At 39.1% G+C, this 26,315-nt stretch overlaps 1 protein-coding gene across 1 annotated transcript in view; it reads left to right on the plus strand.

The window, feature by feature from the left end:
* Positions 1-26,315, plus strand: part of LOC126473606 (F-actin-uncapping protein LRRC16A) — a 517,910-nt gene that overhangs the window by 220,305 nt on the left and 271,290 nt on the right. Inside the window, exons 6-7 of the mRNA XM_050100768.1 lie at positions 11,759-11,927; positions 16,746-16,819. Of these exons, the coding sequence (XP_049956725.1) occupies positions 11,759-11,927; positions 16,746-16,819 (243 nt within the window). The remainder of the gene's footprint in view (positions 1-11,758; positions 11,928-16,745; positions 16,820-26,315) is intronic.

Genomic DNA, 26,315 nt, shown 5'->3' on the forward strand with positions numbered 1-26,315 from the left:
AACATGAACGAGACAAAAAAACGAAAATAAAACTTCAGTTGCGAAGGAAATGTGCCACACACAACAACAAAACACAGTGGTCATACAAGCGTTTGCCAACAGCAAAGTGTGTCAAAGGCTTTAGAAAGACTATGCAGTGCTTCATAACAACAAATTGCCTCCGATGAGCTTGACGTCACAACTGTTTACATTAGATTCGTTCGAACAGTTGTTAGCGGACTCATGCGCAGTTGAGTCACGTATGTGTAGTACCTTCTTCCGCTTCTGACTATAGAAGTGTGGCTGTTAGCTGTATAAACAGTAGTAGCATCAAACAGCCAAATGCTACTCAAAAAAATTTTACTGGCGCTCCCAAGCTGCCAGATGCATACATGTGCAGTATGCGAAACGTGGTATCTGGCCTGGGCGGCAATTTCAGAGCTGGGGAGGGGCGCGAAATTCATATTCTTGAGGGGGGGGGGACCTTATCTCACGAAGCCTAGCATCTAGCACGCGTTGGTCCATCGATTATTCGTATGATTTTGAAACGAATCCCTGTGTTGGTTTTTTAATGTTTTTGAACACATTCTTTCTGAATGAATCATAAATTGATTATTGAATGCGTGTGTAGTGTACATGATGTCTCTGCCAGAGTAATTCCAATCGCATCTAGAAATAAACTTTCCTGCAGACAATAGGGGACGGGGCTATACGAACTGAGTGGGATAAAGCCGACGGATGAATGCCAATTACTGTTTGTTATGTGGTTGACGGGGTTTGTGAATGATCAGCTTTGTCATAATTACTAGCAAATTCCATAGATTGACTACCAGAGTGGAAATAAATGACTAACAGGAATAACAGATAAGAAAGATTACTTGGTGTATCCAAGAAAATGAAATTTTGACAAAAGTTTTGGCCAGATCACGGCACTAGTAAGAGCCAGTTGTACAGTCCCCGACTGGCAGTTTTGGGAGTAGCATGGAAAACGCATCGTACGTACATGTAATTACGCCTAAGCGAAGAATAAACGCGGGATAACTAAACCGGTGATTGTGGCAGGGTTAGTGACGTTAACCAGAGAATGAGTCTTGAAACTGACAGGAATAGTACAGAATTAGTGATGACAAGATTTTGTTGAAATGAGGATGGAGAAGAAACGGGGACATCACACAAATTATGGAAGAATATGACGATTCCAAATTTGTAAGAAAATTTCCTACTACTACTTTTCGATCTCATGCTTGAGAAACTGGAACGTATGAATGAAGTGTGAAATTTTTACCTGACATAAAGCTTTTGGCTTTTAGTAGGCCTAATAGGCATTTCGTGAGGGTGCTTCGTGAATTATGTTCTGCCGAGCTATAAAACTGACCATTTGTGACAAAATAAGTCTCGTTTATTTGGTGTGTGTTAACAATTGCTGCAATATTAGACAGGCCTGTTTCGCTTCATCAAGCAGACAGTGACAACATAGACGTAATCAAATCGAAAAATCACACCAGTCTTGAATACTATTTATTTTAACAACTTTTCAGTATAAGACAACGACATTTTGGTTTTTCATATAGCAAAACGTTTGACAAACTTTGATAGGGTAATAGATTCTTTAGTAGAAAGGCTAGAGGACAAATGTAAGGATGTGGAGGCTTATCTCAATATGGGTAAGATGGATACTGCCTGCAGGAAAATTAAAGAGACCTTTGGAGAAAAGAGAACCACTTGTATGAATATCAAGAGCTCAGATGGAAACCCAGTTCTAAGCAAAGAAGGGAAAGCAGAAAGGTGGAAGGAGTATATAGAGGGTCTATACTAGGGCGATGTACTTGAGGACAATATTATAGAAACGGAAGAGGATGTAGATGAAGATGAAATGGGAGATATGATACTGCGTGAAGAGTTTGACAGAGCACTGAAAGACCTGAGTCGAAACAAGGCCCCCGGAGTAGACAACATTCCATTGGAACTACGGACGGCCTTGGGGGAGCCAGTCCTGACAAAGGTCTACCATCTGGTGAGCAAGATGTATGAGACAGGCGAAATACCCTCAGACTTCAAGAAGAATATAATAATTCCAATCCCAAAGAAAGCAGGTGTTGACAGATGTTAAATTTATCGAACTATCAGTTTAATAAGTCACAGCTGCAAAATACTAACACAAATTCTTAACAGACGAATGGAAAAACTGGTAGAAGCCGACCTCGGGGGAGATCAGTTTGAATTCCGTAGAAATACTGGAACACATGTGGCCATACTGATCCTACGACTTATCTTAGAACTAGATTAAGGAAAGGCAAACCTACATTTCTAGCATTTGTAGACTTAGAGAAAGCTTTTGACAATGTTGACTGGAATACTCTCTTTCAAATTCTAAAAGTGGCAGGAGTAAAATACAGGGAGCGAAAGGCTATTTACAATTTGTACAGAAACCTGATGGCAGTTATAAGAGTTGGAAGAGCAGTTGAACGGAATGGACAGTGTCATGAAAGGAGGGTATAAGATGAACATCAACAAAAACAAAACGAGGATAATGGAATGTAGTCGAATTAAGTCGGATGATGCTGAGGGAATTAGATTAGGAAATGAGACACTTAAAGTAGTAAAGGAGTTTTGCTATTTGGGGAGCAAAATAACTGATGATGGTCGAAGTAGAGAGGATATAAAATGTGAACTGGCAATGGCAGGGAAAGCGTTTCTGAAGAAGAGAAATTTGTTAACATTGAGTATAGATTTAAGTGTCAGGAAGTCGTTTCTGAACGTATTTGTATGGGGTGTAGCCATGTATGGAAGTGAAACGTGGACGATAAATAGTTTGGACAGGAAGAGAATAGAAGCATTCGAAATGTGGTGCTAAAGAAGAACGCTGAAGATTAGATGGGTAGATCACATAACTAATGAGGAGGTATTGATTAGATTTGGGGAGAAGAGGAGTTGGTGGCACAACTTGAGTAGAAGAAGGGATAGGTTGGTAGGACATGTTTTGAGGGATCAAGGGATCACCAATTTAGTACTGGAGGGCAGTGTGGAGGGTAAACATCATAGAGGGAGACCAAGAGATGAATACACTAAACAGATTCAGAAGGATGTAGGTTGCAGTAGGTACTGGGAGATGAAGTAGTTTGCACAGGATAGAGTAGCATGGAGAGCTACATCAAACCAGTCTCAGGACTGAAGACCACAACAACAACAACAACAACAACAACAACAGCAGAAAGGAAAGCAAGCCATGTAAAGCTGCAGCAAAATCAGAGAGAAGAAAACGATTTTATGTATCCTGTATTTAATTTTATGTCGCACAAAACAGCAAGTTTTTAGGTAATAGGCAGTATGTCAAACCAGCCAACTGGGAGCAGGAGAGGCACCACGGGACATTTTAATTTCCACTGTCGTGAATATAATTTGATGGCATCCATTACAAAATATACACGTTTGAGTGCCACAGAGCAAATACAGTGATGTGCATTAGAAAAATGCTGTATTAAGAGGCATGTCACTGCCGCTTAGGCACACTTAAGACCAGATAACATGTCTTTCATTTTCTCGAATATATATGTTTTATGTAGCAGACTGTTGGGAAAGATGTGTGCTACAAAATGAACATTTTCTGAAAAGACAATTTTTTTAAATTTTCAGCGTCCTGTCTCAAACGCTTGGAGGGGGAGGGGGCTCGGAAATATCGTAGATCCCGGGGCAGATGCGCAGAGCAGTCTTGATTGTAGTGGGGAGGTGGGTAGTCTCCACGTGACCCATGTATACCTGTAGTAATGGAAATGTCGTGTGGCTAGGGCCTGCCGTCTGGTAGACCATTCGCCTGGTGCAAGTCTTTCGAGTTGACGCCACTTCGGCAACTTGCATGTCGATGGGAATGAAATGAAGATGATAAGGACAACACAACACCCAGTCCCTGAGCGGAGAAAAATCTCCGACCTAGCCGGGAATTGAACCCGGGCCATTAGGTAGGACATTCCGTCGCGCTAACTACTCAGCTACCAGGGGCGGACTACGTGTAGTGATTTTGCTATTTCCACTTCCTTTACTGCTCTCACGTCGAATGAAAACAAAACGGATTTCTGTGGCTGGGAGCTATCAAGTGAGTTAAAAAACATTCACAAAATTACGGGGGGCTAAAATGTTATTAGTTTCAGATGTTATTTCCACCTTCCTGTCAGTAAAGCATTAATCGCTTTGCTGGACAATGAAGTTATTTTTGTCGATTTGCTAAAGAAATTTGGCTTTTATTAATTTTTTCTGCTGAGGCATTATTTATTTGAAACGAAGTTTTTAATTCCACGCAGCTGCCTAGTTTCAACTGTTCACTGCATTTCACATGACGTTTTCATCTTCTAACACGTATGGACATTATGCCATAATGAAGAAACAAACATGAGATAATACGGTACTGGTACTCCAAGAAAATTTACACCCCGAAACCCACTCTGAAAAGATTAATATCAGGTCAGGGCCTACTTCACTGGGAACCTTGACATGCGAATGTGCGCTATAAGCCAAATTATGCATTTTAGTATGGTTCACGAACGTTCGATGCTATTTGAGTATCCTCTGATGTCTTGGTTATTTTATGACATAACGTAAGATCTTTTAATGTTTTACATGTACGAACATATGGGCTTTCTACGTCGTCATAGCTGCACGAGCGTGATGACGCCAGTTATCTGGCACTCTCTGGCAACTCCTGAAACGAACCTATTTTTAACATGTCGCGGGAAAATATTGCGAATGGTGGTTAGAATTACTTTCAAAGTACATTTCCTTTTACGCAAGATGAACTGTGTGCGAGAATGAACGATGAATTTCTTAAATCACAGAGTGTTTGCTCTCATTTAAAAATCAAGTCTTTGAGGACGAGCCATTTAGAAGAATTTCTAGCCCAGAAGATCAGACACATCATCATTAAACATTTCGCTGACAAATTTCTGTGATGTATCTTAAAGTGTAACACATGCAAAAAAGGTCAACATTATATGTGAAAGCTTAGCTTATCTTGCAGCTTATTAATCTGTGGATAGTGAAGAGCGTGTGTGGTAATTATGACAATAAATAATCTCTCGCACTTCCGTCACTTACTATGACGCAGCGTATACACATTACGTGTAGCATAGAGCGCGTACTACAGAGAACTGATTTTATTTATTTATTTAAATGTCAAGTTCCGTAGGACCAAATTGAGGAGCAAATCTCCAAGGTCATGGAACGTGTCAGTACATGAAATTACAATATAAAAGTAATAACAGATAAAAACAAAAGTTTATGAAACCCGAAAAAGGTCAGTCCATAAGTTTAAGTAAATGCAATCAACAATACAATAAGAATCAGCTTAATTTTTTCAAGGAACTCTTCAACAGAATAGGAGGAGTGACCCATGAGGAAACTCTTCAGTTTCGATTTGAAAGCACATGGATTACTGCTAACATTTTTGAATTTGAGTGGTAGCATATTGAAAATGGATGCAGCCGTATACTTTAAACCTTTTTGCACAAGAGCTAAGGAAGTCCGATCCAAATGAGGGTTTGATAGCACACACGATTACAGCAGCCAAATAGATCTGCTATTGCCGAACATTGCTTGGATACTGGTCACCCCGTGTTATAATAACACCGAGATATTGGCATGCACGTCCAGCTATTGGGACAGTGTTATTAGGGAGGCAGTTGAGATTAAATTAGCGAGCAACCTCGTTAACAGGGATGGAGCTTTCTGCTTAAACTCTGTTTGGAATCCGGCTCTCTCCCTTGTCAAAAAACAGATGGACAGAGACAACGCTACCTCACCTGTGAATTCATAGTCTCACTGTCGATAGCTCTGACTTTGGTCATCTTTGGTGGTACTAGTGTTCAGTGTGTGTGTTATCTTTCCTGTTTCAGTCCGAGAACAGAGGTTTTAAATTTGCATGTACGCCCCCTGTCCGTTGCAGTTTGCCTTGAAAATGGCGGGGTGTTCTCCCGCCGAAATATCAGCGGTTGCTGAAAGTGTTACCTGGCTGAATTCCCGGAAGTCATTTGAAAGTTGTGTACGCCAGGAGAAACTCGGGTCTCAGTTATCCATTTGATAAATCAGAATAATACAACATTGCGAATGTGGTTTCCATTTAGAAGTTGTCAAATACTGGCCTGTCCTGTCCTCTCAGCATGCAGGTGGGGTCCCATGTGCCACTGAATATTCAAGGACTGTTGAGTAGCATGTAGTAAATTATGGTGGTGAAATGAAGAAAATGCATCACATGAAACGAATGTAGATTTTACTGTAGAATCATAACCGGCAAAATGGGGTTCCCATTGAAGATGTCAAAGTAGCCCTGCCAGCCATGCAGAGGTTGGGTTGAAGGTTGAGTGTGGTGTCATGTCACCCCTCCCCTCCAAGACAAACAAATTGGAGTTATAATTTTTTTTTGTCAGTTAGGCCTATGTAGTTTTGAGATATGTCAATGTCTTCAGTTAAAAATGAACAGCCTTTATATTGAAAGCCTAGGTTGTATGTAAGTGGTGGAAGAAATGCATAATATCTATTTCAGGGTGTATACGACATGGGACAACTGGGAGACCCGGGAAAAATCCATGAACTTTTTCATCTGGGAGAAAACTGGGAATTTTTCATTGTTTTTGTTTTTCAGTTAAGTTTTTGCAATTTTGACTTGTAAGAACCGATATTCTAACAAAGGATATTTCTGTATCCCACTACTGCAGAGTAATACTGTAGCAATAAAACATGAACAAGAGAAAAAACGAAAATAAAACTTCAGTTGCGAAGGAAATGCGCCATATTCAACAACAAATCGCAGTGCGCATACAAGTGTCTGCCAACAGCAAAATGTGTCAAAGGCTTTAAGAAGACTAAGTAATGCTTCGTAACAACAAATTGGCTCCGATGAGCATGATGTCACAACTGTTTACATTAAATTTGTTTTAGCATTAAATTTGTTTTACTAGCGGGATGATGCACATACCAAGTTGATTAGTACCTTCTCCCGTTTCTTTTTACAGAAATGTGGCTGTTGACTGTGTAAGCAGTCACAGGTAGATGCTACTGGGAAAAAATTTACCGGGGGCCAACCTGTCGGAATCATGCATGCGCAGCAGGCCCGGATCTAGGAGGGGGAGGGGTGAAATTCATTTTCTTGAGGAAAAAATAACCTTCTTTCGCAAAGCGCCCATCATTCAGCGTTGGTCTATCGATTGTTCATATGACTTTGAAAAGCAACCCTGTCGATATTTGAACACATTCTAAGTTGATTTCTGAATGAATCATAAGTTTATTTGTAAATGTGTGCATAGTGTACGTGATGTCTCTGTCAAGGGAATCCTTGTCGCATCTAGAAACAAACTTCCCTGCAGACAAAAGGGGCCATACGAGCTGAGTGGAGTAAAGCCAAACGGATGAATGCCAGCTGCTGTCTCATTATGTGGTTGATTGGGTTTGTGAATGATGAGCATTGTTGTAATTACTAGCAAAATCCATAGATTCAGACTACCAGAGTGGAAATAAAAGACTAACAGGAATAACAGGTAAGAAAGATTATGTGTTATCTTCTCGGTGTATCCACGAAAATGAAATTTTGACAGAAAATTTTTGGCCAGATTGCTATACTAGTAAGGGCCAGTTGTAAGGTCCCCGGCTGGCACCCGTTTTAAGTTCTATTCTAGAAGTAGCGCGGAAAATGTGTTGTACGAACATGTAACAATGCCTAGCCGGAGAAAAATCACGGGATAACTACACAGGTGATTCCGGTAGAGCTAGTGAAGTTAACCGGCGAATAAGCTTTGACATTGGCAGGAATAGTTACAGAATTAGTGATGACAAGACTGTTTGTTAGAACGAGGAAGGAGAAGAAATGGGTCATCACACATATTATGGAAGAATATGATGATTCCCAATTTGTATAAAAATTTCGTACTACTACTTTTCGATCTCGTGCCTGAGAAACTGGAGCGTATGAATGAAGTGTGAAACTATTTCCTAACCTAAAGCTTTTTGATTGTAGTAGTTCCAATAGGCATTTGATATTGGTACTTCATGAATTATATTCTGTCATGTTATAAAAAATGACCATTTGTGCCAAAACAATCTGTCTTATTTGGTGTGTGTTACAATTGCTGCAACAAAATAGGTAGGCCTGTTCTGTTTTATCTAGCAGACAGTGACAAAATACACGTAATCAGATCGAGAAGTCACACCGGTCTTGGGCCTTTTTTGTATCAACAGCTTCTTCAGCATTAGAAAGCGACATTTCGATTTTTCATGTAGCAAAACATTTTACGAACTTTGGTGAAGTAATAGATTCTTTTGGAGAAAGGTAAGCACGCTATTGAAAGCTGTAGCAAGAGTAGAGGAATAAAATTCTAGGAGCTAAGGATTGAAGAAATGTGTACTGTCTTGCTTGTTTCTTGTCTTTACTGGCTTCAGTATCCCATGTTTATTTTTATGTCACACAAAGCACTAAGTTGTTAGCTAATAGGGAATAAGGAGTGCAGATTTTCTGAAGAGTTCTTTTTTAACATAAAAAAAATAAAATAAAAAGGCAGGATGTCAAGCTGGTCGACGTGAAGCAAGAGACGCACCACAGGACATTTTAATTTCCACTGTCCTGAGTATAGTTTGAAGGCATCCATTACAAAGTATACATGTTTCAATTCCACAGAGCGAAATACAGTGATGTGCTATAGAAGAATGCTGTGTGAAGAGGCATGGCATTGTACTTTGGCACACTTAAGATCGAATAACATGTCTTTCCTCGAATACATATGTTTTACGCATCAGACATCTTCAGAAAGATGTGCACTACAAAATGAACATATTTCTGAAAATTCGATTTAGAAAAAAAATTTTGATGTCCTATTTCAAATGCTCTGGGGAGGGGAGGGGGGAGGGAAAAGGGCAGCGGCGCCACTATCTAGTATTGCCCCAGTTCGGAAATATCGTTGATCCGGGCCTGATGCGCAGAGTAGTTTGAGTTATAGTGGGAAAGTGGGTAGTCTCCATGTCACCCGTGTTTACATTTAGTGATTTTGCTGTTTCCTGTTCATTTCCTGCTCTCACATGAAATGAAAACAAAACGGATTTCTATGGCTAAGAGCTAGAAAGTGAATTAAAATACATACACATAGTTATGGAAGGCTAAGATATGTTATTAGTTTCAGATTTTATTTATTTCCATCTTTGTGACTGCCAAGCATTAATTGCCTTGCAGAACAATGAAGTTATTTTTGTCGGTTTGCTGAAGAAATTTTCTTTTATTAATCTTTTCCGCCGAGGCAGTCAGTATATTTGTAATGAAGTGTTCCACACTGTTGGCTAGTTTCAACTGTTCGCTGCATTTCAAGTGCATGTTTTCATCTTCTAGCACATATGGCATTATGCCATAATAAAGAACCAAACATGAAATAACACAGTACTGGTACTCCAACGAAATTTACATCCCGAAAGCCACATTGAAAAGCTTAATATGAGGTCGAGGCCCACTTCACTGGGAATCTGGACATACGAATGTGCACTTCAGATCTGCACATTTTAGTATGGGTCACGAAATTCTGATGCTCTTCGAGTATCCTCTGATGTCTGGTTTCTTTAATGACATAATGTAAAATCTTTTAATATTTTACACGTACGAGCATATGGGCCTCCTACGTCATCGTAGCTGTGTAAGCGTGGTGGCGCCTATTATCTGGCGCTCTCTGGCAACTGCTGAAACAAACCTATTTCTAACAGGTTGCGGGAAAATATTGTGAATAATTGTTTGAAAAGCATTTCTTTCAGAGTAAATTTCCTTAGACGCAAGTTGAACTATGTGCGAGAATATATGATGAATTTCTTAAATCACAGTGTGTATGAATCTCATTTAAAAATCAACTCATTGATGATGAACCATGTAGAAGAATTTTGAGCCCAGAAGATTAGACATTTATGTCGTTATTAAAAATTTTACTGCCACATTTTTGTTATATATCTTGCAGTGTAAGACGCGCGTAAAAGACCAACATTATGTGTGAAAAATTAGTTTCTCTTGCAGTGTATTGACCTTACAGACCAATATTATATGTGAAAGCTGTGCTTTTCTTTTAGCAACACTATATGTATTAATTTAAACCGTTAACTTTCCTTGTTTGTGTGTTCGGTCTGCTTAACAGTGAAGTTGCTATTGGCAGACTACATCACGTGTCCTAAGCTTTGAATATCCGCTGTTATAGGCTGGCGAGATCACGTGACGTGAGCTATAACTGCTTACAAAAGCACATCGCAATCTTGATTTCAATGCTTTGGAAAGTAATATGCACTTGTTTGGGGGAATTCGAATTTATGCTTTCGTAATTTGAAAATATGCACCGTACATGTTGCTGTTAATTAAAGATCTTTCCAAAATGTGTTTTTTCCCCGAGTTTCATTTTATAAATCACCGGGAAATTCAACGCCGATGTGTGAAACCATAACCATTCAAAGGATTGTCCTCCCTGATAGCTAAGTGGTCAGCGCGGCGGTCTATCGCACCAAGGGTCCCGGGTTTGATTTCCGGCTGAGTTGGAGATTTTCTCCGCTCAGGAACTGTGTGTTGTGTTGTCCTCATTATCATTTCATCATCATCAGTGGAAGGCAACAGGAATCACTTCCCTAGACGCTCATGTGGTGGACCTCGCTTCCCTGATGACAAGACCTACCATAATGCGGAACACAGAGTATAGTAGTATTCAAAGGATTGATAAGTTATACAGTTCCGAGAGAAAATACACTGTCAGTTAACAGGGAAAAAGTATTTTTTTCACCAGGGAGAAAATGTATTTTTAATCGGGAAATCCGGTAGAAATCTGGGAATTTTTTCCATGTCTGCGTATGCACCCTTTATTTCAGTTATTACAGATTCTGAATATGAAATAATCTGTGTATAGGTAAGCATCAAAGATGTCTCAAACATGGTAGTCGAATCTTATAGGTAATTTTCATTTGGAGCTACAGAGACTGAATGTTTCAGAGAGAACTTGTGGAATATTGAGATTAAGTTTCCTGGACATGCTATTGTGATAGGGTGAGACTTCGCTTACGAGCTACAGAGTGGAAGAATCATATGGTTAGAACTGTTACAGGGGGCAGAGATTACTTCCCTCCCCTCCCCCACTGTACTTTGAGAAGTGAGCAATAGAACAGACTCATATGAGCAATGTCTTTGATCTAGTAACAAACAGATCTAAGCTTCTCACATCAGTTCACTTAGAAGAGGGTAACAGCAAAAATAAGGCTCTTATAAAATGAGTTACTACAGCTGCTATAAGGAATGTTAAGAAAAGTAAGAGAAAAAAAAAAGTGTAACAAGAGTGAGAGGAAGCAAACTGTGTAGTATCTGAGCAGTCAACATCAAATATTCAATGCAAGGGATGGACATATGGAGCACAAGTAAATAAAATTCAAAGCAGTGTTCGATTCACTTTAGATTTCACAATACTGTTATGATATTTAGGAGGGCTGGGAAAGATGCACCATGGTGCACCTTGGTACAAAAGGAAAGGGAACTACATCCAATATATAAAGAAGTTGAAACATTATTGACAAAACCTAGAAAAAGGTAAACAGAGTATGTTAATAGTAATATGAAAAGACAAATAATAATAATCTGAGCAGCATTCAATTAATTTGGTATAAAATTTTGCTGACTAATTTGACCAAAAAGCCTAAAAAGTTAATAGCTAATTTAAAGTCGGTAAATAGATGAGAATCATCTACTTCAGTTTGTAAGCAGTATCATATATTCTTACTGTTAACAGGCTTTTTTTCATTAAAGGCATATTATCAGGAGGATAGAAGTGGTGCCAGAGTCACGAAACCAGTACCTGCAAGATAGTCCCAGCGATGGGCGTGCCACAGCTGTTGGTCCATGCGGTGGCTTCTCCACACAGTATGCTTGCATGTGTGATTACCACAATATGCCTTATCGGGAGGAGGTGTCCTGGGTATGTTTTGTTTTACTTCACTTTACTATGATGGAACTAGCATAAAGATGCACTGTTACCGTGTCTTCTTATTATATTAGCTTTTACCTTATCATTTATTTTTCATCATGTCATTCAGTTGTCAAGACGCAGTCGTAATTGTATGTTAAAGGAAGTCATTAATTACAGATAAAAATTTTGATGTCTGTTTACGTATCCTTTTTTCTTATGTTTGTTTATAAATAAATAAATCTTCTGCTACCAGTCACGATTTTCTTTATTTTACTATTTGCACGACGCGTTTCGAGAAATAATTCCCATTTTCAAGTGCGTTTTTATGATGTGTGTTAAGCCATTTCTTTTGATGTTGTCAGTGTGTGTGAGTCTGCTTCACTTTGTTGACTTTTACTGTAATATATAAGAAACGCGATTTTTAGTTGGGTGTCAATATTTTCTGTGAGGTTAGTGGCTAAAGTTTGAGAACAATTTGTACTTACAATTTTCTAATGGTCCATTTGTGTAGAGAGTCACACACACTTAACATCACACACAACTTGTACATTTTACACATCGAAAATATCTGATATAAACAAAACAGTTACAAAGATCTTCTTGTAGGTGGTTCACAGAGATAACATTATAGGTCTTCCACAGATTATGATATGCTTTTGTACAGAGGTTAATTTATCTTTACAATTTGGCTCATGAATTACTTATACTGATTTTACATTTGTGCTTATTTCTATGTTTTACTATTTTTATTTAAGTATATTATCAAAACATCTGAAGAAATTCACTGATTCATTTTCAAGTTTTTCATTTAATATTTTATCTTCATATTTTCTATAATGTGAATATATCTCCAGTTCTTCAAGCAAATCCATTTTATGTCCTTTATCTAGGCGGTGGAGTACTTTGACATTTTGCTCTATTTTTCCAAATGGGTGTCCTGTATTATGTATGTGTGTTGCTATTGCTGATGTAGCGTGTTTGTTGTGGGTGTATGCTCTAATGTGCTCTGTGTACCTGGTGTTGATATTTCGGCCTGTTTGTCCTATGTAGAACTTGGAGCATTCCTGGCATGTTACCTTGTATATTCCAGAGTCTGAATATGGATCATGATTACACTTTATATTATGTATTAGTTTTTGGTGTAGTTTATTGGATGTAGAAAACCCAATTTTTACTCTGTGATTTTTGAAAATATTTGCAATCTTCTGTGATACATTGCCTATGTATGGAATGCTAGATATATATTTGTTTTTCTCTTTTTCTTCTGTGGTGCAGTTTGTACCTGGGTTTCTCTTCATTTTGTCTAAGATTGTGTCAACCATGGAAGCATTGTAACCATTGGCAACTGCAATCTTCTTCACTGTGTTTATTTCTTGTTGCATATTTTCTTGGTTCAATGGTATTTTTGTTGCCCTATGCAGCATTGACCTGTAAGCTGCCTGTTTATGAATATTTGGGTGACATGAGGTTGCAGGGATTGTGGTGTCAGTCATTGTGTTTTTCCTATAAATTTTGAATGTGCATGTGTTGTTGTGTCTTGTAATATTTAGGTCCAGAAAGTTGATACTTTTATTTTGCTCATGTTCCACTGTAAATTTGATTTTCTCATTTAGATTATTGAAATGATTAAGAATGTCTGTGATGTCTTTGGTATCTCCTTTCACTAACAGTAGTGTGTCATCTACATATCTCCTATAAAATTCTATTTTCTTTAGGCAGGGTTCTTGGCTGTCAAATAATTTTTGTTCTAAGTGATTTAAGTATATGTCAGCTATGGTACCGGATATACATGATCCCATTGCTAGGCCATCTGGTTGCTTATAAATGTTGTCATTAAAGGTAAAGTAGTTGTAACTTAGGGTTAGCTGAAGGAGTTCCATAAATTCTACAATCTCTGTGTATGAAAGTTTCTTGTGTTGCATAAGGTTCTTTTGTATTACTGTTAGAGCTTCTTGTATGGGTATGTTTGAATAAAGGTTGGTGATGTCAAGTGATATAAACTGTGCATCTTGGGGGAGCTTTCTGGTTCTTAGTTCTTTGGCTAGAATCATGCTGTTTTTTATGGCATATGTTGTTTCATATGTATAATTTTTCACCAGTATCTTATTCAGTTTTTGAGACAGTTTGTATGCTGGGCTGTTTATAGAGTTGACCACAGGACGTATCGGGTATCCATTTTTGTGTATTTTTGGTTGTGCTCTTAGGCGTGGTGCTTTTGGATTCATACATGTAAGGTATTTCTTTTCATTTTCTGTCAACAGGAAATGTGTGTTCTTTAATTGTTCCTTAATTTTGCTTTGGAATTGTTTGGTTGGGTCTTTTTCAATGTGCTGAATGTTATTAGCAGCAAAAAATTCATTTGTTTTGTCTATGTATTCTTTTTCTTTCATCACAACTAATGTATTACTTTTGTCTGACTTTACAACTATGGATTGGTTGTTTTCCAGTTTATTGTTTATAGATTTTAAAGTTTTTGTATCATTTATTGTATATTTAGATCTAAACTTATCTTTATTCATTTCTTTCTCAAGAAGCTTGCTTACTTTGTGTCCTATTGCTGCTTTTGTATTTGAATTTAATTTTGCAGCATCTGCTGCACTTTTAGTTGCAGCTATAACCTGTTTCAGTGTATGGTTGTTGAGGTTAGGTTCTACGTTGTATTTTAGTCCTTTTTGGAGTAGATCGTTTTCTCTTTGGTTGAACTTTATGTCAGTGTTGTTTACCACTCTACTGTAAAATGTGTGTTTGTTTTTGTCAGTTATCTCAAGGTTGGATCTCTTGTCTTGTTTGGATGTCAAGGTCTGTAGTTTCTTGTTATGTGTGTTGCAAATCGTCAAGTACTCTTTGTCGACTACTTCCTGGATATGCCTGCAAATTCTGTCATAAACTGTAGGTTCCATGTTGTTTGCTGCTTCTATCTGCATGTTGAGTAGCTTTCTGTTTAGTAAGTCCTTTTTCTTATGTAGCTGCCTTATTTCGGTTTTCAGCCAGAGTTTTTCTGCTTTATGTTTTATAAGTTTTGCTATGTTGCTGCTAGAACATATTTTCACTTTTATATATTTCGGAATTATGCCTAGTTGTTGACAGTGCTTGTTGAATCTTATGTGTGCAACTGTTTTTAGTACTTTCATTTTGAGGTTTTTGTATTTATATATAGCTTTCATTGCCTGGCTTGGCACTAATAATCTGATTTGATCCATTATAAATGGTTTTTTGAAAGCCTGCGACTGTAGATACAATATGTTTGTTTATAAATAAATAAATCTTCTGCTACCAGTCACGATTTTCTTTATTTTACTATTTGCACGACGCGTTTCGAGAAATAATTCCCATTTTCAAGTGCGTTTTTATGATGTGTGTTAAGCCATTTCTTTTGATGTTGTCAGTGTGTGTGAGTCTGCTTCACTTTGTTGACTTTTACTGTAATATATAAGTGAAGCAGACTCACACACACTGACAACATCAAAAGAAATATTAAATGAAAAACTTGAAAATGAATCAGTGAATTTCTTCAGATGTTTTGATAATATACTTAAATAAAAATAGTAAAACATAGAAATAAGCACAAATGTAAAATCAGTATAAGTAATTCATGAGCCAAATTGTAAAGATAAATTAACCTCTGTACAAAAGCATATCATAATCTGTGGAAGACCTATAATGTTATCTCTGTGAACCACCTACAAGAAGATCTTTGTAACTGTTTTGTTTATATCAGATATTTTCGATGTGTAAAATGTACAAGTTGTGTGTGATGTTAAGTGTGTGTGACTCTCTACACAAATGGACCATTAGAAAATTGTAAGTACAAATTGTTCTCAAACTTTAGCCACTAACCTCACAGAAAATATTGACACCCAACTAAAAATCGCGTTTCTTATATATTACAGTAAAAGTCAACAAAGTGAAGCAGACTCACACACACTGACAACATCAAAAGAAATGGCTTAACACACATCATAAAAACGCACTTGAAAATGGGAATTATTTCTCGAAACGCGTCGTGCAAATAGTGAAATAAAGAAAATCGTGACTGGTAGCAGAAGATTTATTTATTTATAAACAAACATATTGTATCTACAGTCGCAGGCTTTCAAAAAACCATTTATAATGGATCAAATCAGATCCTTTTTTCTTGTTGAGTGCTGAGTTGGCATTAGTAGTGTACTACTTAACTATGTACGTGTTTAGACTATTATCTTGATAACAGAATGTTATTTTTTATTATTGATGTGTTTTCAAGTGTTCATCAAAGTTGCTGATTCCATTTTATACAAAATATTTTGCTGATTGACCTGGTCGTTCCATCAGCTGCCGTGAGTTGTGTAATGAGTGCTTGTTACTCCAATGAGACTGTGAAGTATTACTACACAACTGTTTATAGCAGAGTTTGGTTCCCAATGCTCTCTACACCCTCTGATATTAATTTTTTATTCAGAGCCCACACTGTTATTCCACAAAATGCACGTTCTCTGTATATTCCATCTGTGGTGGATGATACAATCCACAAGACCTTAATTGAGTGCAAGGTCCAAAGCTGTGGTTAATTTGAAATCTCTGTCCCATTTTACTAGGTTCTTTGATATCGTCATTTCAACGTAGTCTTTAGGTCTGCTGTCCCAAAAAGTTGATGTTTGCACCACAATATTGATCTTGTCATATGAGTGAATTGGTCAATCATCAGAACACTGTGCATAATAATGGAAGTAGCAACTTGACACAACACTATAAAGAACACCATTAATCATTCACACTGAGAAAATCTGATTGGTCACATAACTGTTTATGTTTGCATTTTCATAAAATGTATAATTGTCCTTTCCGTAGGACGTGGACACAATATACCTCTCTCACGACACACGAGAATTATGTCTGAGGGACTTCGACCACCTAGATCCAAAGTAAGTATCACATTTCAGTTTGCACAATAATGACAGAATGTGTGGGCGGAATGCTTCAGTATTGTATGGTAGAGAACAAAAGTTGGTGAAAAATTTGGGGGCAAAGTACTTGTTTTTGAGACCAACACTTAACCCCATTGCTATTCAGTTTGTTATCTGACTCATTACAGAATGTTTTCTCCTTCTGCGTTATAGTACACTGGTGATGCCTGTAAGGAGAGCTGTGCAGGGATCAGCTGGAATGTAGTGTAACAACTTTTCCTGGGAGTTGAGTTCTCTTTCAGAATCTTCACTTCTGTTTCAGTATATTTGTACAATTCCTCTGCAGCTGAATTATCTTGCTTCAGTAATTTATGATGATTGAGTCATATGCCAAAACAGAACTTGGGAAGAGTATGTATATTTTTGTAGTAGGTATTCTCTGTATGATAATTACCAGTTGCCATTTTGGCTCTCGAGGTTTTCTCAGATGCCTCGGTTATAGAGCAACTGCTGGAAACACAAATATATATCCAAATCCAAATCTCAGCATACATTCATTCTTTGGTGTTCTGATGCTCCCGTAGCTGTTTTTGCAGAATAAATTGTGACAATTAAGTTTCAACTGTTTATTCAGGCCACAAAGTTTTATGTTATTCTTCTTGCCCCAATGTGTTCAGACACATTGGTGCCATGACTGCAGGGGGATTCGTATAGTATTGAAATCTTGAAATAAATGTTTTACAATAAAATTCATGAGTGAAAAGTAGGGCTAAAAATTTTATCTGTTGCAATCTTCTATGTTAATTTTTAGTTTTGTATGCTTTAAGAGGCTTCAATAACTGGTCATATAGCTTCTCACCTGCAACAGCGTGATGCTTTTGTGACAGTAACTGGAGGTTAACGTAATAACTTTGTATTTCCACTGTAATATTTCACAACATAAGTACTAAAAATGTGTGTGTGTGTGTGTGTGTGTGTGTGTGTGTGTGTGTGTGTGTGTGTGTGTATTTGTTCTGTACTATACGGCTCTGAAGAGGGACATGTATGAAGCTTGACAACACATTCATTTTTCTGTGTGTGCCTAAAAAACCACTTAGCACTTCAACTATACAGTGAACACCAACAATGTAGAAAAAGGTAGGTTGCTACTTACTGTAAAGAAGACACGTTAAGTTGCTGACAGGCACAAGTAAAAGACACTTAAACACAAAGCTTTTGGCCACAGCCTTCACCAGCAAAAGAGAAACGGAGGAATACACAATTCATATGAACAAGCAAGCACATCTCACGCACACATGGCTGCCAACTCTGGCAGCTCTGGCCAGAATGCATTTGTGATGTGGAATGGCAGCAGCAATTTGGAGGAGATGCAGAAGGGGAAGGGATAATAGTATACGAGTAGAGGGGGCAGAAGAGAGTTGTCTGGAAGAGTGTGCTGGGACGAGAATGTTAAAATGTGTGTGAAATCTGATGGGACTTAACTGCTAAGGTCATCAGTCCCTAAGCTTACACACTACTTAATCTAAATTATCCTAAGGACAAACTAAATTATCCTAAGGACAAACACACGCACACCCATGCCCGAGGGAGGACTCGAACCTTCGCCAGGACCAGCCGGGGTCTAGAATGCCAACAGATGTAGCATCAGCATGTTGTAGGGCAGGGAAGTGGGGGGAAAAGAGGAGAGTGAAAAGGAGAGGAGCTGGAAAAGATGGACAGGTGCATCAGCAGAGGGTTGCAACCAAAGAGGCTGGAAGACAAGAATGGGGAGGAGATGATAGGACAAAGGGGGTGGAAACCCTTTGGTGGAGGGAGTGGGAGAGTATGTTATTGTAGGTTGAAGCCAGGATAATTACAGGAGCAGGGACTGTGTTGTAAGGATAACACCCATCTGCGCGGTTCAGAAAAGCTGGTGGTAGAGGGGAGGATCCAGATGGCTCCAGTAGGAAAGCAGCCATTGAAATCAAGCATGTCGTGCTAAGCTGCATGTTGAGCCACAGGGTGGTCTACTTTGCTGTTGGCACAGTTTGACAGTGCTGTTCATTCTGGTGGACAGCTGGTTGGTAGTACTTCCAATATAAAAAGCTGTGCAATGATTGCAGAAGAGTTGGTAAATGACATGACTGCTTTCACAGATGGACCGACCCCTGATGGTGGGAAGGGAAATGGCATGGGAGATCTGTGTGCAGGCTAGGTGTGGGGGATAGTGCCTGTCTGTGAAGGCTCAGCATAGTGAGCAAGGGAGTTCTTACCACAGCAGGTACGCCATCCTAGGGTGATCAGTCTATATGGGAGGGATTTTTTTGGTGTGAAAGAGATGATTGCTGTTGAAATGTAAGTACTGTTGGTGGTTGGTGGGTTTAATGTGGACAGAGGTGCAGATGGAGCAAGCAGAGAGGAGGCGGTCTATGTCTAGCAAGCTGGGACGCTGGGTTGAGGAGGAACAGGTGAAGCAGTTGGGAGAGAAGTTGTTGAGGTTGTGAAGGAATGAAGATGGGTATCCTGACCTGGAGTCCAGATCATGAAGATATCAACAATGAACATGAATCAGAGTAGGGTTTTGCCATTTTGGGAGGGTAGAAAGGTCTTTTCTAGATGAGCCAAAAAAGGATAGTATAGGAGGTTGCCATCGGTTACCTATGACAGTGCTGCGGATTTGTAAGTATATTATCCCTTCAAAGGACAAGTAGTTCAGAGTTGAGATAAAGTAGGTTAGGTATATGAGGAGTATGGTATTGTGTTTGATGTGTGAACAACATTGCGAAAGATAGTGTTAAATAGTGGTAAGCCCATGGACATGAGTGATGTTGTGTATAGGGAGGTGGCATCAATGGTGACAAGTAGGGATCCAGGAGGCAAAGGTATGGGGATGGTGGAGAGTCGGTGAGGGAAGTGGTTGGGATCTTTGGTGGAGGAAGCTAGATTACAGGAAATGTGTTGGAGGTGTTGATCAATGAGCACCGAAATTCTTTCAGTGTGGATACAATAACCAGCCACAATTTTGCATCCAGAATTATTGGGTTTGTGGATTTTGGGGAACTTGTACAAGGTGGGCATGTGGGGTGTCACACAGGGGGTATAGGGGTGAGGGGGTAAATGGATTCAGGGGAGAGGATCTTGGAAGGGTGTAAGGGTTTAAGCATGTATTGGAGTTCGTGTTGTACTTCTGAGATGGGATCACTCTGGCATAGTTCATAGGTGGAGGTGTAGGATAATTGCCAGAGGCCCGTAGTCACTACAGTTCATAACAACAGTGGTGGCACCTTTGTGTGCAGGTAGGATGATTAGGTCAGGATTTGTTTCGAGTTTGTGTATGGCTATTCTTTCTCCTGCTGAAAGGTAAGTCTTCTGAGGAAGGGACCGGAGGAAGGATGGTGAGGCTAAGTTGCAAGAAAGAAATTCCTGGAAGGTGACCAGCGGTTGGTTAGGTGATGGTACGAATTGGGAGAGACAGGGTTTAATGTTGGAATTAGGTTAGTTTTGGTTGGAGGCATTAGTGGCAAAGAAGTGCTCCAATTACAACTGGGTACAGGGCTAAATGTGAGGCTTTTGAATAGGACTGAAACTTTTGTGAGCGAAGGGTTTTGTTGGAAGGGTTAACAACAGTGATAAGGGAATGTTTAGTCCCGTTGGGAGCGAGTTTTGACGGATGTGGAAAGTTGAAAAGTTGAAAAGTTCAGTTAGGCAGGGTTTAGGTGCTATGAGGGGTTGGTGAGGAGTAAGACTGTGGCTAGAGTAGCAGTTGGGTAGTGGCACGCACCCTGATGTGGCAGTTGGACGTTAGCGGGTTGGATAACTTATGTGGATGGTGTATGGAATGCTCTTGCATGTGCTGAAGAGCAAGGGATTCAATTTCAGAGGTGTGGATGTATGGAGCAGGGACTATACGGCAGTAATATATGGTGGGTGGAGCAGAGCTGGTTCTGGGATGCCTGTGCCATGGACTTGTGTTTTTGCTGTACCAGGTTAGTTAGGGCCAGGGACTGGTAGAATCTGTAGAGGTGAAGGTCATTGTGAAAGGAGGGGTATGATTCAGAGAAAGGAAATCTTATGATTAAGCCATTTAATGGCACCCCATGGTTTCCTGAACTGATGCAGAAAGATAGAGGAGGGGTACATTGTAGCAGGAATGGTTTAAAAGAAATGGGAATGATGTGGGATTGGGCAAACTGTGGCAAAGAGCAAAGTAAACAACCCTGTGGCACGACATGTAGCTTAGCATAACATATCTGATTTCAATGGCTGCTACTTTACTGGAGTCATCTGGATCCTACCCTCCACTACTAGCTTTTCTGAACTGCACAGATGGGAGTTATCTTTAGAACACACTTTCTGCTCCCATAAGTATCCCAACCTCAACCTACAGAACTACAGGGTGATTCAAAAAGAATACCACAACTTTAAAAATGTGTATTTAATGAAACAAACATAATATAACCTTCTGTTATACATCATTACAAAGAGTATTTAAAAAGGTTTTTTTTCACTCAAAAACAAGTTCAGAGATGTTCAATATGGCCCCCTCCAGACACACGAGCAATATCAACCCGATACTCCAACTCGTTCCACACTCTCTGTAGCATATCAGGCGTAACAGTTTGGATAGCTGCTGTTATTTCTCGTTTCAAATCATCAATGGTGGCTGGGAGAGGTGGCCAAAACACCATATCCTTAACATACCCCCATAAGAAAAAATCGCAGGGGGTAAGATCAGGGCTTCTTGGAGGCCAGTGATGAAGTGCTCTGTCACGGGCTGCCTGGCGGCCGATCCATCGCCTCGGGTAGTTGACGTTCAGGTAGTTACGGACAGATAAGTGCCAATGTGGTGGCGCTCCATCCTGCTGAAATATGAATTGTTGTGCTTCTTGTTCGAGCTGAGGGAACAGCCAATTCTCTAACATCTCCAGATACTGTAGTCCAGTTACAGTAGCACCTTCGAAGAAAAAGGGTCCAAAAACTTTAGTCAACAGCGCCTCAAGCGAACAAATGTACAACTAAATGAAACTTTATAGCTCCCTTAATTCGCCGACAGATAGTGCTTAGCTCTGCCTTTTGTCGTTGCAGAGTTTTAAATTCCTAAAGTTGTGGTATTCTTTTTGAATCACCCTGTATAATACTATCATGCTGTCATACTATCATACTGTCCCCACGCCCTCCACCCAAAAGTTTCCACCCCCCATTGTCATATTATTTCATCCCCATTTTTGTCTCCTGGTCTCTTTGTTTGCCACCCTCTGCCAATGCACCTGCCCATCTTTTCCCACTTCTCTCCTTTTTTCTTCATCTCACTGCCCCACAACCTGCTGACACTGTGTCCGTTGGCATTCTAGTTCCAGCACATTCTTCCAGGCAGCATTCCTCTCTCCCCCACTCATACACTACTATCCCTTCCACTTCTTGCCCCCTCCAAATTGCTGCTGCCAGCCCACGTGACAGTTGCTTTCTGGCCTAGCTGCTTACTTGTGTATGTGAGCGGTATTTGTTCCTCTGTTTCTCTTTTGCTGATGACAGTTGTGGCCACAAGCTTTGTGTCAGTGTCTTTTAATTGTGCATGTCTGCAACTTAACGTGTCTTCGTTATGGTAAGCAGCAGTTTGTCTTTTCCTGCATTGTTGGTATTCCTACATTGTTTAACTAAACAGTTAGTTGTTTGTTACCATTCTTCTTTCCATTATTTATATTATATCAAGGACTTGAAACTGTTATAAAAATTAAGTTAGAAGTCTGCAACAAATTTTTCAAAAAACCTGTGAGACCTAATTGTAATTCACAAATTTTATTGTCAGTCGTGTAGTTTTGAACTTCAGAAATATAAGACCCCACTAATGATGACACATACATGTGGAAACTCATTTAATGATGAAAAATAATCCAGGAGAATTATGTTGTTTGTATAAATAGAAGGAACCCAATCCCCATAAATTGTAATGCACTGTTTTAACATTCTGCAAAATCTGTGTATCATAGTATCTTTATTACTTAGATAAGTTCTTCATTGAGGGTGCAACACATACTATTATTCTCCTTGTTATTCTTTCAGGTGTACAGACTACTGTTTCATTCTTATCATTATTATTATAATAATTTGATTAGTATTGTTAACTGTTTCCAATCTGTAACTATTTGGAATATGGAGGATACTGTCTTTTGAATTTTCCTGTAGCCCTTCTTATCCGAACAGCTTTCACTTCATTTATGTTACAGTAAAAACAAGGATGACAGTGAAAGGAACTTTAGGCCAGCATTTGGTAAACACTACAGCTGCAGAACTTGTGGACATGGCCATCAGTGGTACAGCTTGCAAGACATAATCTATACTGGTATAAGTAATCCATAGTTTAACTCCTCAGCCACAAAAGGCATACGATGTTCAGTAATCCCACGTCTGCAGATTGCCTTTTACTTGCTACTCCTGTTCCGATGCTGTCCTGGGTGTCCTATAAAGGCAGTTCTTCGGTGGAACCAGCGGCTGGATTTCCTGATGGTGTTCATACCTTGTCTTCCACATAGATAATTTGGAACATGTCTGTTTTTCCAGTGTTATCTGTTGCCCTCATGAAATTTTTATAATGTATGTTTTATACCTTCTCCTGCACACTGCTACCTCACGCTTGATTGCTGTAGTGGCAATTCCAACTAAATGATGCTGCAGTGCAGGTTTCAGACATCCAGTAATGAGTCTACATGACTCATTAAGAGTGATTTCTATTTGTTTTTTATAGACAGAATTGTATAAGACAGGCTGCATTACCCATGGATAAAGCTGTTGTTTTAACTATTTTTGCTGCTGCACCTGAAGATGGAGCAGTAATTTTGTGCAAGATGTTGTGTCTTGCAGACACTTTTTGTTTTACATTTGGGCCGTGCTTCTTGAAAGTCAGTATACAGTCCCCAATGTACTTGGGCTGAAAATGGGTGTTCTAACTGCATTCCTCTCAAAATGAGAGAGAACACTGAACTGTGGAAACTCATTCTTTTGGAACCCCTATTGACTATTTTGAAAGGATCTTGAATCATTTGTGTAAGATGGCAGTCTCTTGTTATTCCATACATTTTGAGCAAGAACATTTGAGGGTTGGTTGTGCTGTAAGCTGCTGTTAGATCAATAAATGATGCTCTAGTGTTCTTTCTTCTCTCAAAGCCATCTTCAATATTCTGGGTTAGATTTAATACCTGTGCTGTGCAGTCTTCAGCTGGTCCGAATCCAGCTTGATGTGGTACTAAGATGGGTCCAACTGCTCCTGAGAGTCTTACTATGTATCGTTCGTTCAAAGATCTAGTAAATAGGAGAGAGACTGGTCTGAAGTTCCTTGGGCTTGCCTTTAAGAATGGCAACTACACGAGATTTCCTCCATAATTTTGGGATCTGCCAACATATATTGAAGAAATATAGGAGCCAGTCATACAGTTTTGGACCAAAATTTTTTGTTTGTTCAAGTCATATATAATCTAAGCCAGCAGCTTTACTAACTTTAGCACCTGGTATTGCCCTCTTCTTGAGTAAATGGTTGAGAAAGATAACTCAGTTCCTCTTCTGGAGATCTGTGTACTTTAGTTGAAGACTTATGAATGTGACAGTTCAGTTAATCATTCTTAAGCAAGATATTAAATATTTGATCAGAAGTAACATTGGCATGTACAGATCTCTTTATAGGATCATTATTTAATCTCTTCAGCAGTGTCCATGCTTTTTGCCAAATTCTGGACTTAATAGTTCTTCCACGAGTTCAATTCACTTCTATCTTGACTACAGTGATTGATTTGTTAACATGTTAGCCAGCTAGAGTTGTTTCCCTGCTCCTTGGATTTTCCTCAAAAAGTTCAAAGTACTTGTTACTTAGTGCTCACACTGGGTGCCTGTATGTAATTAGTTCAACAGCCCCAAGGAATAGCCATCCGTTTGCATTTCTGAACTGTTTCAACAAATTGATCATGGGACCCAGGTGTAGGGACCAGTTTAGTTATCTTCTGATCTAATATGACTTTGAATTTCTCCCAGTTAACCTTACTGAAGTTAAATCTTCAATGGACTGATACTAAGTGTGCTGTTATTGGTGAAATGACCTGACATATTATTAGTCAGTGTTGGGAGTTTGGGGTGGTCTTCGCACATTGTTCAGAAATGTTATCATCAACAAACAAAAGGTCAGGAATGTAGCTGTTCTCCATCTGCTGTTATTGAACAGTGAGGATTGTTTGTTATCATGAGTTAATGTCAGCTGATAAGAGTCTGCCTACTGCAGAAAATTTTCATTGTTTTCAACCTCATGAATCTTGAATGTTCAATACTGTGAGTGTTGAAATTGCCAATTTCAAACTTCACCCTTCCTTTATGAACGTTCTCAAGTTTTTCAAAATCAGATTTATTGCTTGGCTGTTTGTACGCAGAGGACATAATAAGTCATGAAGTTTAATGGTGATGCACTTTTAAGTTGTTTCTTTTTCTAACATTAGTGTATTATGATCTTAAAATCCGATTTTGCAAATACTGAACTTGTGTACTGTTAATAAGGCCTCTCAGCAGCAAGAGACGTACCAGGATCTGGGTAGACAGCTTGGATGCACAATTCATCATGTTTCTGATTGATGCATACACAGGGTGTGTATGCCCCAGGACAACCAGGAAGCCTGGGAAAAACTCGGTAATTTTTCCATCCGGGAAAAAACCAGGGAAAACCCAGGAATTTTTCAGAATTCTGGGAATTTTTCATTGTTTTAGTTTTCAGTTAAATTTTTGTAATTTTGACTGGTGAGAACTGATACTCTAACAAAGAATATTTCTGTATTCTGCTACTGTAGAATAATACTGCAGCTATAAAACACAAATGAGGAAAAAAAAACCAAAGCTAAATTTTAGTTGCAAACGGAACATTGTGCACACACAAGCATTTGCCAAAAGCAAAATGATCCCAAGACCTTATAACAAAGACGTGCAATACTATGTAGCAACAAACTGCTTCCAATGAGTGTGGCATCACAAGTAGTTTACATTAGGTTTGTTTGAACAGTTGGCAGTGAGCTAACGCACATGCACAATTGAGTCGTGTATGAGCAGTACACTCTCTCGCTTCTGGCTACTTGAAGTGTGGCAGTAGCTGTATCAGCAGTAGCAGCAAGAATCCAGATGCTACCTGGAAAAATTTTTCTGGCGCACCCAAGCTCCATATTTGCACATGCGCAGAGCAGAGTTGTTGTGGCGAGAAGAGTAGTCTCCACGTGACCCATGTTTAGGTTCACAGTGATTTTGCTTTTTGCTCCTCATTTACAGCTCCCATGTCAAATGAAAACAAAACGGGCTTCTGTGGCCGGGAGCTATCAAGCGAATTAAAATATGTTCACATAATTACGGAAGGCTAAAATATATTCTTAGTTTGTTTTCCGATTTTATTCTATTTCCACATTTTTGCCAGTCAAGCATTAAACGTGTTGCAGAAGAGTGAAGTTATTTTTGTCAGTTTGCTAAGGAAATTTGGCCTTTATTAATCTTTTCTGCTGAGGCAGCTCGTTTATTTGAA

Source organism: Schistocerca serialis, chromosome 4 (genome assembly GCF_023864345.2).
Source record: "Schistocerca serialis cubense isolate TAMUIC-IGC-003099 chromosome 4, iqSchSeri2.2, whole genome shotgun sequence".
Taxonomy (NCBI): Eukaryota; Metazoa; Arthropoda; class Insecta; order Orthoptera; family Acrididae; genus Schistocerca; species Schistocerca serialis.